The following is a 16,784-nucleotide window of genomic DNA, read 5'->3' as shown; positions in this document are numbered from 1 at the left end:
GATGCCATTCTACACCTCTATGTACAGCCCCACCAGTGCCGCAGTGTGACCTGTTGGTGTGGTCCTGACCCTTGCCCAATACTCACCTTAAGCCCAGGAGATTGGTGCTGCAAGTCGATGTATTATACCTATTCTGCCCGCTTTGTTTTTCCTCTATAGGATAACATTGCAGCTTCCAAAAAATGCACTGTCAGCTTTTCAAAACTGTTAAGATTTTTCTGTCAAAACGTACTTACCTGAACAAACAGATTCTGGTGCCAAAAGATAAATAAAGATTCTTGTTATTTTTGTAAATTGGTGTGGATCTCCTCCTTGAGTTGTGCGTCTCATTTACTGACTGTGTGCGTATCTGCAAGTGTCTGATACTCCTCCCCCATAACCCCACAGCTGCTTGACCATACTACTCCCTAACCAGTAAGGGACCCCCTGGACTCTTTGCACAATATATTTAATTTTGATATTTCATATAAAGAGCCAGCTTCCTAAACCAACTTCAAACAAGGGAAACACCTGGTCCAAACAGTTCTTCTGGAGTCTTAAGTATGTCAAGCATCTCCTAAGTAAGTTACTCGCACACTTGCTTGTACTATTTGAGACCTCTGTGACAGTCAGCTCCGCCCGACCAGAAAGAAGCCAAAATAAAAGTGGCCAAAAAGCCCAGCAGGTCACCAGACATCAAAATTCTTGCTACAATTCTGGAGAACTGCTTTGTGGCCGGTCCGCTTGGGCATCCAGATCAGAAAGGATTCAATGCAAACCAGTCTACAAGGCATAACATTCAGTAACTGTGAAATGCCTGGAGGGTCCCCTTTCTCTACACATGATAAAGTTTGAGAAACCGTTCTACCACCTAAACTGGGACTTTTTCTTCACCATCATTACGACAATTAATTTTGGCCTACACTTTTATCCAGTACACCCTATTTTCCTGCGCACAACATACAGCTAGAGTCCTTATTAATGGAACACTGGCCTACTCCTCAAGAGTAGAAAACCAAGCAGGACTGCCCCTTAAGACCACTCCAATTCGCCTTACTCATACAGCCTCTGGTAGAATGGTTCGCCAAGATATGTAAATTACAGACTGATTAAACAAGGAGATAGAACGGACAGGGCTTTTATCTATATAGACTACCTTCTTTGCCTCCGATACCCTACCATGTCAACCCTTCAAGTCAAAATCAATGGCCTAATCAATTAATAGGGACTCTCTGGGAATGCACCATACCTCTGCACTTAAAGCTGCGACCGTTGGATTTACATATCTATGCATCAAGAGACTAGAGGGTGGATAGCAGTAAAGTATGGGTCCACTTTTGCACGGTCCCCCGAAAGACCTTTCATACAGGTTCCCCTTATGCTCTCCTTGATCGGGTATGTTACCAAATCAAAATCGTGTCATTCCCTTGACTGCTACATCAACTACAAAACGACCATCAATGCATCCTTGCGACTTCTTTACATGGCTCAACGCTATACTGAGGATCTTTAAGTGGGATAGACATTATTCCACGGAGGATGCGAAGAAAAGTTTCAAGTCCCTGTGCAATTGAAGCTTGGGCATGGCCGTCTTGCTATCGTATTACAGAGCCACCCAACTTGTGCTTGTTAACGAATGGATACACAGGCCTACCTCAGAGTCCACTTACACAGCTAAGCGGTGGCCCATGGCTAATTCATACCTTCTGCGTCTTTTTATGGCAACAGCTCTCCCCTGGAGTCTTTCGCCACTGGACTGTAAGAGAAACCAAGTGTGGAATGATATACAAAGCGACTAAGAATGAAAATGTCACTTACCCAGTGTACATCTGTTCGTGGCATCAGTCGCTGAGATTCACATGGTATGCATGAGCTCGCCATCTGGTGTTGGGTCGGAGTGTTACAAGTTGTTTTTCTTCGAAGAAGTGTTTTCGAGTCACGGGACCGAGTGACTCCACCTTCTGTGCTCATTGCGCATGGGCGTCGACTCCATCTTCGATTGTTTTCCCCGCAGAGGGTGAGGTAGGAGTTGTACTATAGTAATAGTGCCCGCGCAATGAAAAATGTAAGTATGTACCTATTAAAGGATTAAGTAATATATATACAAATGTACAAAATTGAAGGTAACTTCTGAACTGCTACAGGCTTCCGGGGAGGTGGGTGGGTCCATGTGAATCTCAGCGACTGATGCCACGAACAGATGTACACTGGGTAAGTGACATTTTCAGTTCGATGGCATCTGTCGCTGTAGATACACATGGTATGCATAGACTAGTAAGCAGTTAGTTCCCCATAAGCGGTGGTTTAGCCTGTAGGAGTAGAAGTTGTCTGAAATAGAGTTCTTAATACAGCTTGACCTACTGTAGCTTGTTGTGCGGATAGCACATCTATACAGTAGTGTTTGGTGAATGTGTGAGGCGTAGACCAAGTGGCTGCCTTACATATTTCTTGTATTGGGATGTTTCCTAAAAAGGCCATTGAAGCACCTTTTTTCCTTGTTGAATGTGCCCTGGGAGTAATGGGCAGTTGTCTTTTTGCTTTAAGGTAGCAGATTTGGATGCATTTAACTATCCATCTGGCTATACCTTGTTTTGATATTGGGTTACCTGCATGAGGTTTTTGGAATGCAATAAATAGCTGTTTAGTTTTTCTGATGTTCTTCGTTCTGTCAATGTAGTACATTAATGCTCTTTTGACATCTAATGTATGTAGTGCTCTTTCAGCCACAGAATGTGGCTGTGGGAAGAATACTGGTAATTCTACCGTTTGATTTAGATGGAATGGAGAAATAACTTTTGGTAAAAATTTTGGATTAGGTCGTAGGACGACCTTATTTTTATGTATTTGTATAAAAGGCTGTTGTGTTGTGAACGCTTGAATTTCACTTACTCTTCTTAGAGATGTAATGGCGATGAGAAAGGCAACTTTCCAGGTGAGGAATTGTATTCCGCAAGAGTGCATGGGTTCGAAGGGTGGGCCCATGAGTCTTGTTAGAACCACGTTTAGGTTCCATGAAGGAACAGGTGGTGTTCTTGGTGGTATAATTCTTTTAAGCCCTTCTATGAATGCTTTGATAACTGGTATCCTATACAAGGAAGTCGAATATGTAGTTTGCAGGTATGCAGATATTGCTGCAAGGTGTATTTTAATAGAAGAGAAGGCTAGCTTTGCTTTTTGTAAATGGAGCAAGTAATTTACTATATGTTTTGGAGTTGCCTCTAGTGGTTGTATCTGATTATGATGGCAGTACCAAACAAATCTTTTCCACTTACTTGCGTAGCAGTGTCTAGTGGATGGCCTTCTGGCCTGCTTTATGACTTCCATACACTCTTGGCTAAGTTGTAAGTGTCCGAATTCTAGGATTTCAGGAGCCAGATTGCTAGATTCAGCGATGCTGGGTCCGGGTGTCTGATCTGTTGGTTGTGTTGCGTTAACAGATCTGGTTTGTTGGGCAGTTTGATGTGTGGTACTACAGACAGATCTAGCAGTGTTGTGTACCAGGGTTGTCTTGCCCACGTTGGTGCTATTAAAATGAGTTTGAGTTTGTTTTGACTCAATTTGTTTACTAGGTAAGGAAGGAGAGGGAGAGGAGGAAAAGCGTAAGCAAATATTCCTGACCAGTTCATCCATAGGGCATTGCCTTGGGATTGCTTGTGTGGGTATCTGGACGCGAAGTTTTGGCATTTTGCGTTCTCTTTTGTTGCAAATAAGTCTATTTGTGGTGTTCCCCAGAGTGTGAAGTAGGTGTTCAGAATTTGTGGGTGGATTTCCCATTCGTGAACTTGCTGGTGATCTCGAGAGAGATTGTCTGCCAGCTGATTCTGGATCCCCGGAATAAACTGTGCTATTAGACCAATTTGATGGTGGATAGCCCACTTCCATATTTTTTGAGCTAACAAGCTTAACTGCGTTGAATGTGTTCCTCCTTGTTTGTTTAGATAATACATCGTTGTCATGTTGTCTGTTTTGACAAGGATGTATTTGTGGGTTATGATTGGTTGGAAAGCTTTTAGTGCTTGAAAAACTGCTAATAATTCTAGATGATTTATATGCAGTTTTGTTTGATGTATGTTCCATTGTCCTCTTATGTTGTGTTGATTGAGATGTGCTCCCCACCCTGTCATGGAAGCATCTGTTGTTATTACGTACTGTGGCACTGGGTCTTGGAAAGGCCGCCCTATGTTTAAATTTATACTGTTCCACCATAGAAGCGATAGGTAAGTTTGGCGGTCTAGCAACACCAGATCTAGAAGGTGACCCTGTGCTTGAGACCACTGTGAGGCTAGGCACTGTTGTAAGGGCCTCATGTGCAGTCTTGCGTTTGGGACAATGGCTATGCATGAGGACATCATGCCTAGGAGCTGTAGTATTGTTCTTGCTTGTATTGTTTGGTTTGGAGACATGTGTTGAATGACCCTGTTGAAATTGTGGATCCTTTGTGGAGTTGGCGTTGCTACTCCTTTTGTTGTGTCTATTATGGCTCCTAGATATTGCTGTACTTTGCTTGGCAGAATGTTTGATTTTGCAAAGTTGACGGTGAACCCTAAATTGTAGAGGGTTTGTATGACTTGATTTGTGTGGTTTGAGCATTGTGTGAGCGAACTGGTTTTGATTAGCCAGTCGTCTAGATACGGGAACACATGTATTTGCTGCCTTCTGATGTGTGCAGCGACTACTGCTAGGCACTTTGTGAATACTCTTGGAGCGGTTGTTAAACCAAAAGGCAATACTTTGAATTGGTAATGTATTCCTTTGAATACAAACCTTAGATATTTCCTGTGTGATTGATGGATTGGTATATGGAAATATGCGTCCTTGAGGTCTAGGGTTGTCATGTAGTCGTGTTTTCTGAGCAATGGTAACACTTCTTGTAGTGTGACCATGTGAAAGTGGTCTGATTTGATGAATGTGTTTACTACCCTGAGGTCTAGAATTGGTCTCAGTGTTTCGTCCTTTTTTGGTATCAAGAAGTACAGTGAATAAACTCCTGTGTTTATTTGTGTGCTTGGTACTAATTCTATTGCATTTTTTTGCAGTAGTGCTTGAACTTCTATCTCTAGAAGTTGTGAATGGTATTTTGATAAATTTTGTGATTTTGGTGGTATGTCTGGAGGGAATTGCATGAATTCTATGCAATAACCATGTTGGATAATTGCTAGGACCCATGTATCTGTAGTTATTTTGTCCCATGCTTCGTAATATTGATGTATCCTCCCCCCCACTGGTGTTGTGTGGGAGGGGTGAGTGACGTGTGAGTCACTGCTTGTTGGTAGTGTTTTTGGGGCTTTGAAATCTTCCTCTATTCCTAGGAAATTGCCCCCCTCTATACTGGCCCCGAAAACCTCCCCTGTACTGTCCCTGGTAGGTGGGCGGTGCGGACTGTGAGGTGCTAGCTTGTGTGGCCTGACCCCGAAACCCTCCTCTAAAAGGTGTTTTGCGGAAGGTGTTATAAGATCCTCTGCTCTGCGGGGAGTAGAGTGCGCCCATGGCCTTGGCAGTGTCAGTGTCCTTCTTGAGCTTTTCTATAGCTGTGTCGACCTCCGGACCGAACAGAAGTTTCTCGTTTACTGGCATGTTAAGCACTGCCTGCTGAATTTCTGGCTTGAATCCAGACGTTCTGAGCCATGCGTGCCTACGGATGGTAACCGACGTATTAATGGTTCTTGCGGCCGTGTCTGCTGCATCCATGGAGGAGCGTATTTGATTGTTGGAAATGTTTTGACCCTCCTCAACAACCTGTTTTGCTCTTTTTTGCAGATCTTTTGGGAGATGTTCAATGAGATGCTGCATCTCATCCCAGTGGGCTCTGTCGTATCGCGCTAGCAGCGCTTGTGAATTTGCGATGCGCCACTGGTTTGCTGCTTGGACAGCAACCCTCTTCCCGGCTGCATCGAACTTCCTACTTTCTTTATCTGGGGGAGGTGCATCCCCAGAAGTGTGTGAGTTTGCCCGTTTTCTGGCAGCCCCTACCACCACAGAGTCTGGTGGCAGCTGAGAGGTGATGAAGACAGGGTCCGTAGGAGGCGCCTTATACTTTTTGTCCACCCTAGGCGTCACTGCCCTACTTTTAACTGGCTCCTTGAAAATGTCTTTTGCATGGCGTAGCATGCCTGGGAGCATCGGCAGGCTTTGGTAGGAGCTGTGGGTTGAGGAGAGGGTGTTAAATAAAAAATCATCCTCTACTTGTTCCGAGTGTAGTTCCACATTATGGAATAGAGCTGCTCTAGCCACCACTTGTGAGTAGGCTGTGCTGTCTTCCGGTGGTGATGGCCTAGTTGGGTATGTGTCTGGGCTGTTATCAGACACTGGTGCGTCGTACAAGTCCCACGCATCCTGATCTTGGTCGTCGTGGCTCATGGCGGTGTGAGCTGGCGAATGTGACGGGGTGTAAGTTGGCGAAGCCGGAGTTACAGGTGGAGGCGAGGGAGGAGGTGTTACCTTTTGTGTTGTGTCTTGCTGAGGAGTAAACTGAAGCGTTCTCTTTCGTTTGACAGGTGGAAGGGTACTGATCTTCCCAGTCCCCTGCTGAATAAAGATACGCTTTTGCGTGTGATCCACGTCAGTGGATTGCAGTTCTTGTTCAAATCTATGTTTCTTCAGTTGAGAAGACATAGAATGCTCTTCGGTATAGGAGCCAGAAACAGGGTCTGATGTCGCTTTTTTCGGCTCCGAAAGCCCTGTCGATTGTTTTTTCGGCTCCGAGGTAACCTTCCTCTTTTTCTGTGCCGAAAATTCTTGGCCTCTATGGTCTTCGGCGCCACTGTCTCGGCGTCGATCGGTGTCGACACCGAACTCTCGGTGTCGATGCTTCTGTTTAGCACTCTCTCGGTCCCGAGGAGGCTGCGTGCCGGTGTCTCGACCGAAGTCGGACGATCTCGACACTGAATGGGCCTTTTTCGGTGCCGATTGTTGGTCACCGAGAATTTGGGTGGAGCCATGGCCGGTTGGCAGTGGCGTCCCCTGGGCCTTCTTTCCTTTTTTAAGGTTTGATCTCGACGTCTTACTCACAGTTCTTGTAGAGTGTAGCTCGTCGGAGTCTGAATCCTGGATGGAAAAGGATTCCTCCTGTTCTTCTTCTGTCTCGAACTGTCGACGCTCTTTCGGCGTGGACGCCATCTGCAGTCTTCTCGCTCGACGGTCGCGCAGAGTTTTTCGGGACCGGAACGCCCGACAGGCCTCGCAGGATTCTTCACTGTGCTCGGGTGACAGGCACAGATTACAGACCGAGTGCAGGTCCGTATAAGGATATTTGTTGTGGCATTCGGGGCAGAATCGAAACGGGGTCCGATCCATCGGCGTTGTCCTCCACGCGGTCGGGCCGACTAGGCCCCGACGGGGTGCCGAAATCTACCCCGAAGGGCACCGAAGCGCTTCGATGTTCAACGCGTCGTCGTATGTGTCTATCTCTAACCGGATCGCAACGATACCGTCGAAAATCTTCCGTCTTCAGCTATCTTTCCGTTCCGAAACTCGGAGCGACATGAACACGTCCGAACCCGATGGCGGAAAGAAAACAATCGAAGATGGAGTCGACGCCCATGCGCAATGAGCACAGAAGGTGGAGTCACTCGGTCCCGTGACTCGAAAACACTTCTTCGAAGAAAAACAACTTGTAACACTCCGACCCAACACCAGATGGCGAGCTCATGCATACCATGTGTATCTACAGCGACAGATGCCATCGAACAATAAGTTACTTACCTGTAACTGTAGTTCTCCAGTACCGAGATCTTTCAAAGATTCACATGCTTGAATCATTCTCAGTCATTGAGATGGGAATCCCTGGTACCTTTGAAAAGTAATCTCATCACAGACAGAGACCTTAGGCCTTTTGGTTTAGTAACATACCCTAGTCATTATTTTAAAAAGGACTAAACTTAAGAGTCTACAATTCAGGTGATACCACCCTGTAGAACCCTCCTGAGAGAAGCCCCAGTCCCTCAGATTTACCAAGCAACCGTGCGTATACGTAGTACTGTACTAAAATTAATGAAGGTGATCTTCTCAGGTGAGGCGGGTGGGCTGCATGTGAATCTATGAAAGATTCCAGTACTGGAGAACTAGTTACAGGTGAGTAACTTATTTTCTTACTCTCGTATTGGAGTTTTCATAGAGTCACATGCCTGAATCAGAGTAGAGAGCAGTAATGAGTACATTTTTGTTATGAATACAATCAAGTGTAAAAGATAACGAATAAATATATCCAGTAAGCAAATTGTAAGCAGAGGGTGGGTAGAAAGAAATGGCTACTTTTATTGAAAAAAAATATGTCTTAGAACTGCTTGTCCTGCTGCCGCATTTCTTAGGACTTCTGAATCAAAGCAGTAATGTTGCTTTAAGGTATGTCCACTTTTCCAGGTTGTTGCTCTGCAGATATCTGGCAAATACACACCTGCAAACAATGACATGGCAGTAGACATGGCTCTTGTGGAATGAGAACGCACTTTTGAGTTCAAAGGCCGACCCGCCTTCGGATGGCAGAATACAACTGCGCTAGATATTCATCTACAGATGCTTTGTTTCTCTAGAGGGAAACCCTTTGTAGGTGCGCTGTAGGCTATGAAGAGTTCCTGAACCAGAGGTATGGTTCTTGGATGAAAGTTTGAAATTCACCAACTCTTCTTGCCGATGTTAGAGCGAGGAGGAAAGCCACCATCCAGGAAAAAAAATGTTATATCTGCCTTTTGGATAGGCTTGAAGGATGTTTCATCAACTGTGAAAGTACAGTGTTCAGCTGCCGCAGTGGAGGAGGGGGGCCTCACAGTTGGAAATGCTCTGAATAATCTTTTGAGATATTGCTAAATCAGCCTGACTGGCCATAGTAGTGAAGTTTTTGGGTGATCTCTAAAAGCAAGAAACAGCAGCGAGATGTACCTCAAAGGAGGCATGAGCTAAGCCTGACTGAGCAAGATGTAAAAGGTACGGTAAAATCTCTTCGGGTGAGGAGGAGATGGGATGTATTTTAGCTCTCTGACATCATATGCAAAACCTTTTCCACTTTAAGCAGTACGTTTTGTTAATAATGTCCCTGCAATCTGAAGGAATGTTTAGATTACCACATTTGTGGAACTGAGGAGCCAGGCTGATAACCAAAGGGACTTGGGGGTCTGAATGTAGAACTTGTCCCTGGCTCATCGTCAGTAGCGATGGGATCAGTTTTGAGTAGAATGTGACGCTGCACTGAAACAATGAGGAGCTCCGTGAACTGGTGCTGGCAATGACATGCTGGAGCTAGGAGTATCATCTTACAGGGTTCCGCCTTCATCGCCCTGAGGACTTTTTGAAGGAGAGGAATTGGAGGAAAGGCGTAAGCAAATATGCCAGACCATGCAATTAAAAATGTGTTCCCTCATGATTCCGCATAGGGATGCTAGCTTGCTAAGAATTGGAATATTGCATTGAGGGGGGTCGCAAAGAGGCCCAGATTTAGTTTGCCCCACTGGAGGAAGATCTGATCCGGTCCCTACTTGTGGCAAGATGTTTTCAACCTGCTCAAGGTTTCTGCTATGTAATTCGGATTCCCAGGTGCGTGTTCCACAGTCAGGTGTATTTTGTGATGGATGCACTATTTCCAGGTTAGGTGAGCTTCCTGGGACGGGACAGCAGGCGAGGTCTGGTGCCACCTCGGTTGTTTATGTAGTGCATTGTTGTTGTATTTTCTGTTCGTATGAACTCTGAGGACTGCCGAATCCTGGGAAGGAAGGTTTGTAGAGTAAGATACACTGCTCCTAAATTGAGCAGATTGAAGTTAAGGCCCAGATGGGAAGATGGCCGTTTACCATGGATCTGGAGACCCTGGATGTATGGGGTATGCTCCGTTTAGTGTTGTGTTGTGTTCAGAATGGCTCCCAGGAAGGTTTTCCGTTGCGACCGATGTGGGACTGATTTGTCTGGATTGAGAAAGAGGCATAACTGGTTGAAAAGGTGAATACACGCTCTTGCAGACTGGTTGGAGAAGCCTTCATCAGCCAGGCGTTGAGATAGGGGAAGACTTAGTGTTGTTGTCTCAGGAAGTCCGCAACAGGTGCTAGGCATTTCAACAGGTGCTAGGCATTTCGTAAAAATGCATGGGGCGGACTTGAGACTGAAGGGACACTCTGAATTGATGGTGGCTGCCAGCTACTGTGAACCTGAGAAATCTCCTTTTTGGATGAATGGGGAGATGGAAATATGCATTATGAGGTCAAGAGACAACATGTAGTCTCCTCTGTTGAGGAGTTGTAATATATCTTGCAATGTAACCATGCGAAATGACTAAGATATTTGTTGAAGTTTATCAAATCCAGAATTGATCTCCACTGCCTTGACTTCTTGCGGATTAAGAAGAAATGGGAGTAGGAACCTCTTCCTCTCTGAGACAAGGGAACTCTTGTATTGCACCCTCTCCGAGCATGGTTTTGACTTCCCACTTTAGAAGGTGCAGATGTTTTTGGATGGAAGGTTGGGGGAAGTGTTTGGATCAATTCTAACATGTCCAAAAAGAACCAGATCTCATTGATCTATTGTTATCTGTTTCCAGCACTGCAGATGATTGGTGATGCTTACTGCCTGCTACCCTGGTTGGAAAGGGAAGTAGCTGGCGCCTGCTGACGGTGGATGCCATTTCTGGTATTGGGACCAAAATTGTTGGTTAAGGGAGGAATATGCAGGCTATCAGTATTGTTGGTATCCCCCTCCATATGATGGTTCTCCTCTTCCTCAAGCACCACGAAAAAGTAGCTTTTTATATTGAGAGGCCCCTAATGACTTGGCCGTCTCTGTGTCCACTTTGATTGACTGGAGCGCACTGTCAACGTGTTTCCCAAGCAAAGCTTCTCCCTCGTAGGGTAAGTCCAATAGTTTGGTCTGGAACTCCGTCCTGAAAGTAGTAGCTTTCAGCCAACCTCCATGGCAAAATACCGCAGCCCCAACCAGCTGCCTGAAGTCCATAGTGGCAATTTCCATGGCACAACTAATTATCTCTCACGATGTGCGCTCCCCTTCAAGCAGAACTGTCTTGGCTTCCCCTTTAATGTCGTCCAGGACCTTGTTCAGATATGGGGCAATATCTGACCACATCTGCCTATTGCATCTGCCACGAAGGGCTAGTGAGTTTGCTGGTATGACTGTGAGCACCAACATGGCTACAAACGCTTCCTGGTGTTATTGAGGAGTCTACCCTCCTTGTCTGGGGATGCTGGTAAAGGTATGGAGGAATTCCTGGATCTTCTTTGTGCTGCCTGGTTTTGGATGACCAGTTACAGGCTGGTGCAACCTCCGGGTCCTTGTATTTGTTTGCTAAGTCGTGGAACACAGCTGCAACTGATGCTGGATTGCCCATTACGTTCAGGCCCTGTCCACAAATGTAATCGACGATGGGCATGGCTCTAACAGCTTTATGAAAAGTTTCTTTAAAATCATAAAGGAAACCGTTGTTTTGTTTTGCAGGCATAGGCAACTCGAAACGTGTTGCCGCTCTTTCCAAAAGATTCTGAAAATGTCCCATGTCCTCCAGAGGCAAACCTACTGGGGGCGGTGATGGTAACAGGTAACCCCCCAACTCACTATGGCAGTCCTGGAGTTCACCTTCTTTGCTTTCCTCCTCAGTTGAGATTGGGGCTTGTACTTACGTTACCTTTGGAGAACAGGCACTGAAGCTCTCTTAGCCAAAGTGTCTTGAAGAAGAGCAGACACTGAAATAAATCCTTTCTGTAGTCTGACAGCATGAACTGTAAGTCCGTTACAAGTGCTGATGAAAGATATATAATGTCTTCTTGGTATTGTTGAGGGTGCTGGTAATGCTCCTGAGGGACATAATACTCCTGTTCATAGTGCCACCCTCATCAGTCACTCTGCCATTTAACATGAAGCTCTGAAGGGCTGCATGCTGCACCAAAGAGGCTATCCTCCTCAGTCGCCATCATCAAGTTGATGGGAAGGTAGCAGTGAAGGTACTTTACTAGGAGATGTAAAAGCCAGTGTGAGCAGCTTTTGACTTGGTTTCTGTTTTAACACCATTTTTTCTGTGGTCGTCAAGGTTGTAGATGAAGCCTTCGACAATGATAGCTGCAACATTGTTGGCTGCTTTGGTCTCATCGTTGACGAAAGTGGAGGTGTCTTCGTCGGCGGAGCGTCATCGTCGACTGGAGCGTTGATGGAGAAATAATGCTTATTTTAGACTAAATAGGTGTACAGAAAGGGTCGACGAGGAGGATGCCGCGGTCGACACTGAGATAGTGCTGGTGGTAGATGCCATCACCCTGCTGTAACAGTTCTCGTCGTTGATGGAGCGGTCTACGATGATTTTCTCATCGAGGGAGATGCCGACGACCAGCCATCCGTCGGCGGAGCAGGTGAAGGCTTTTTAAAAGTATGTTTCACCTCGGGTGGTGGTGTTGGGGGCACCCAAGTTGATTTTTGAAGCGTTTTGGAGAGGAACTTGACTCCTTTTGCCCATTTCATATAGTAGGTCATTTATGAGGTGACCTAAATGGGCTGCGGTGTTTATAGATAGATGAAATGTCACTCTCCTCATCGGAGACAGGATTTTGAGCGTTTGTAGCCAGAGACGTCTTTCACAATCCTTTAAAATTTTAGAGGAAAACATGCAACATACCTTGCAGTCTTTAGATTTATGCAGAGGATAAAGACAATATATGCAGTCCTAATGAAGGTCATCTATAGGTAACCTTTTTTTTCTTCAAGTGCCACAAGTCGTGTCTGACACAAACATCAGTTTGAGAAATCTCAATCACAGACACACCTTCCAGAAAATATCTGTGAAAATGTGAAGAGAGAAGCCCATAGAAAATCTTCTGAAGAAATCTGAGAGTGAAAAACTGAGCAGAGCTCAGTGGAGACTCCCTAGCATGACATGCAGTAGAAAATCAAAGGGATTGGAGCTTCTCTCAGGAGGGTTCTACAGGGTAGTAATCACCGGATTGGTTGGCTCTTAAGTTTAGTTATTTTTCAAATAATGACCAGGATATGTTACTAAACCAAAAGGCCAAAGGCTATGTTCTAGGTCTATTGTGACATTACTTTTCTAAGGTACAGGGGACTCTCATCTCGATGACGTGGAATGATTCAAGCGTGTGAATCTATGAAAGTTCCAATACTGGAGTAAGCAGCATGGCATAGTATTAGATGAAATACAGTCCCTACTGGCTTCAGGGACTGGGACATTTCAGGTACCTTCAAATTAGGGGAGATCTTGGTGCAGAACATGGCCTGCTCATTTACTAACTCACAATCTTAGTACCAATTCCATAAAAATCCATTCTTTAAGTACATTTTCTCTTGCTCTCTCGCCCCATACCGGAAATCAACGGCCTGCCAAAGGTGAACCCACTAGAAGCCAAATTGATGTGTAATGAAATGGGAAGACAGAGCATCCCAGCTGCACTAATCACTTGTAAACAACACCTCCAATTTCTACTTGACACTGTGCACGGCTTGGAAGACGGCCACTGGCCGACAGAGTGGCGAGACTCCTTGAAGGCTCTGAGGGAGGAGACTATTTAAACCAGATTCATACCGATTCATTTTAAGTACCTGCAAAATGTCATCTTGAAAATACAAAGTTCTGGGACTTGTGACATTTCCTTACACTTCATATGTAAAGATACAGAGGGGACTTCCTGCCCATGTTCTGGCTATGTCCAACAATACAGACCTTATAGTGTGACGAGCACAGTGCTGCAAGTGCTAAGGAGACCTTTTGAACACACACCCAAATCGGTGCTTCTCAATATTCTACTGCACAAAATGCTAACGACTTTTACAAAGCTCTGGAATATCTAATTTAGACACTGCAAACAAATGGCATGAAGAAACCTAGATCTGAAAACTGCATGACACTAGGAATCCTGCTATGCAGGGCTGCTCTCACAAACATCAGAAATTTAATGGGATTTGTGGCTGTCCTACAGAAGAATCACACAATGACCGATGTAGGGACAAGAACCATTTGCAGTAAGGGCTTACCGGAAGGGTTGGCAATAGAAATGTATGTGTGATTCCCCATTGTTCTTGTGGTGCCATTGTCTCTACCGATCTGGTCAGAGAACATGCCGTGTGACCAAGTAGGGATATGTACTTTGTCCTATGCATGTTCTACTGAGACATGGCACTGCAGTTCACAAAAAAAAAAAATCCTCATCATGGGCAACAGTTTAATGAGCTTTCACTTTGTAAGAGAGTTATGGTATGTGCAGCAGGCACTTTTTAAGTGCCAATTGCAGTAACCTGAAGGGCCAACCATACAGAGACTAAAGAAGGCATGCAGAGCCAACAAACACTTTTATTGTAGGCCTTCGATGTACTGCTGATTTTAATATGGCCTCAAAAGAGCAAATCCCCTAACCCACAACCAGGGAGGGCAAAAAATGAATCCAAACTCTGTTTCAGCATGCTTTCAAATCAATAAAACCGTTGTACAAAGATATAAATCCAGAATAGTTCAAAAGCACTATCTATAGTTTACTTTTTTTTTTTTTAAAAACGCCGTCATTTTAATTATTTTTCCTGCCTAGTCTTTTGAACACACTTACAGTCCCTGTGTTGTCCATCTGTGCACTGTGGAGCTCGCTGGTACTGCTAACTTTTGCACTCCCCAAAGTCCGCTTAATAGTGACCCTGAACTCTGGAGTTGATTTACTCTTGGTGCTGGAAATTCTGTTATCTTGGGCTACCACAGGGGAGTTCCCAAGTCTCTTTACCAGAGGTGGAAGAGGGGGTTTGCCCAACCTCTGTGCCAAGGCTGGCGTGGCAGGTTTGCCAAGTCTTTGAATTACACTCACTTTTGAGATGGGTGTGCTTTTTGCAGTGTTTGCTGTCGGGAGGGTTATTGACTCTGTCGTCTCAGCAGGTCGCTTCAGGGAAATGACAGATGATTTGGGCACCGAACTTGTGGCCTTTGCTTTGACGGTTACTTCCGGTTTAGCAGTTTCTTTTGCTGTAGACTTTGTAAAGTTCTTTAGGACTCCAGCATACTGTAGGACTGAGCAATCGTCATCACTCTCTGTGGTTTTGTCTTCTTCTGCAGAATCACTAAGACGACTAAAAACTCCAGTAGGCTGTATAAAGAAAGGAAATTTCTTTTACTTACACAAATAGGCCTCAGAGATACCTGGACACAAATAACCAACTGAAACATTTAAACAGTTGCTTAACTAAAGCAACAGCTCTCCAAACAGAGGCATCCTCCACAGATTATTTTTTACAGTAATTGTTCCCCCTGATTTTTACTGTTTAGAATAATTTATCATAAAGGAAACAATATTCAAGGGTACTATTTAGATTTGTTTTTACGGCTAGTGGAGATTACTTTGGGCCAGAAAGATCTGCTCTTTAGTGCTCTTACACAGTTCGTTTTCCAAACTGAAATTTGCAGCCAATCCCCAAAAAAGGACTACAGGAAGGTTTGTTTTTTAATCTGAGGAGAATATCCTTGCAAGAGAGTTATTGTTGCAGAGACACTTTTTTTTCTAATTAAAATCCAGAGCACCCTGCTATTAGTAGAATAACATGGTGTATACTCGAAATCTGGATCCCTGCAATTTATCCAGTTCTATTTATCAGAACTCCAGTCTAGACTTAGTCTGCCAAGGTGGTATTTACCTATATTGGTTTGGATAGATCACTGGTCATGAAGCATGCCACAAAAATCTGTGGGTGAGGTGGCCTATCCTTATCCGATACCTGCTCTGATTTGGTGGAAAAAAAAAAAAAAGTTTCCCCACCATTCTTTTCAACGTTAGCATTTATTGTGTGACAGTTAAAATCAAATAACATTATAGGAAGTTGGCTCTGTATGCACTATTTCAAAGTAAGGAATAGTATGCACAGAGTCCAAGGGTTCCCCTTAGAGGTAAGATAGTGGCAAAAAGAGATTATACTAATGCTCTATTTTGTGGTAGTGTGGTCGAGCAGTAGGCTTATCAAAGGAGTAGTGTTAAGCATTTGTTGTACATACACAGGCAATAAATGAGGAACACACACTCGGAGACAATTCCAGGCCAATAGGTTTTTGTATAGAAAAATATATTTTCTTAGTTTATTTTAAGAACCACGGGTTCAAGATTTACTTGTAATACTTCAAATGAAAGGTATTGCAGGTAGGTACTTTAGGAACTTTGAATTAGCAAAATAGCATATACAGTTTTCACATAAATCACATATAGCTATTTTAAAACTAGACACTTAGTGCAATTTTCAACAGTTCCTGGGGGGAGTAAGTGTTTGTTAGTTTTTGCAGGTAAGTAAACCACCTACGGGGTTCAAGTTTGGGTCCAAGATAGCCCACTGTTGGGGGTTCAGAGCAACCCCAAAGTTACCACACCAGCAGCTCAGGGCCGGTCAGGTGCAGAGGTCAAAGTGGTGCCCAAAACGCATAGGCTTCAATGGAGAAGGGGGTGTCCCGATCCCAGTCTGCCAGCAGGTAAGGACCCACGTCTTCGGAGGGCAGACCAGGGGGTTTTTGTAGGGCACCGGGGGGGGGGGGGGGGGGGGGGGACACAAGTCAGCACAGAAAGTACACCCTCAGCAGCGCGGGGGCGGCCGGGTGCAGTGTGCAAACACGCGTCGGGTTTTCAATAGGTTTTAATGGGAGACCAAGGGGTCTCTTCAGCGATGCAGGCAAGCAAGGGGGGGGGGGGGGGGCTCAGGGTAGCCACCACCTGGGCAAGGGAGAGGGCCTCCTGGGGGTCACTCCTGCACTGGAGTTCGGATCCTTCAGGTCCTGGGGGCTGCGGGTTCAGAGTCTTTACCAGGCGTCAGGATCTGAGGAGCAGGCAGTCGCGGTCAGGGGGAGCCTCGGGATTCCC

General features: G+C 45.1%; 1 protein-coding gene across 3 annotated transcripts in view; it reads right to left on the bottom strand.

Moving 5' to 3' along the window:
• Window positions 1–14,242: 14,242 nt before the first annotated feature.
• C9H19orf47 (chromosome 9 C19orf47 homolog) overlaps window positions 14,243–16,784 on the bottom strand; it is an 84,293-nt gene continuing 81,751 nt past the window's right edge. For all 3 annotated transcript variants that reach the window (XM_069207234.1, XM_069207235.1, XM_069207236.1), the window contains exon 9: window positions 14,243–15,035. In XM_069207234.1, the coding sequence (XP_069063335.1) occupies window positions 14,472–15,035 (564 nt within the window). In that variant the 3' untranslated portion in view covers window positions 14,243–14,471. The remainder of the gene's footprint in view (window positions 15,036–16,784) is intronic.

This window comes from Pleurodeles waltl, chromosome 9 (genome assembly GCF_031143425.1).
Source record: "Pleurodeles waltl isolate 20211129_DDA chromosome 9, aPleWal1.hap1.20221129, whole genome shotgun sequence".
Lineage (NCBI taxonomy): Eukaryota > Metazoa > Chordata > Amphibia > Caudata > Salamandridae > Pleurodeles > Pleurodeles waltl.
Note: the sequence above shows the minus strand (reverse complement) of the source record. Positions and strands in the feature narration are given on the sequence as shown.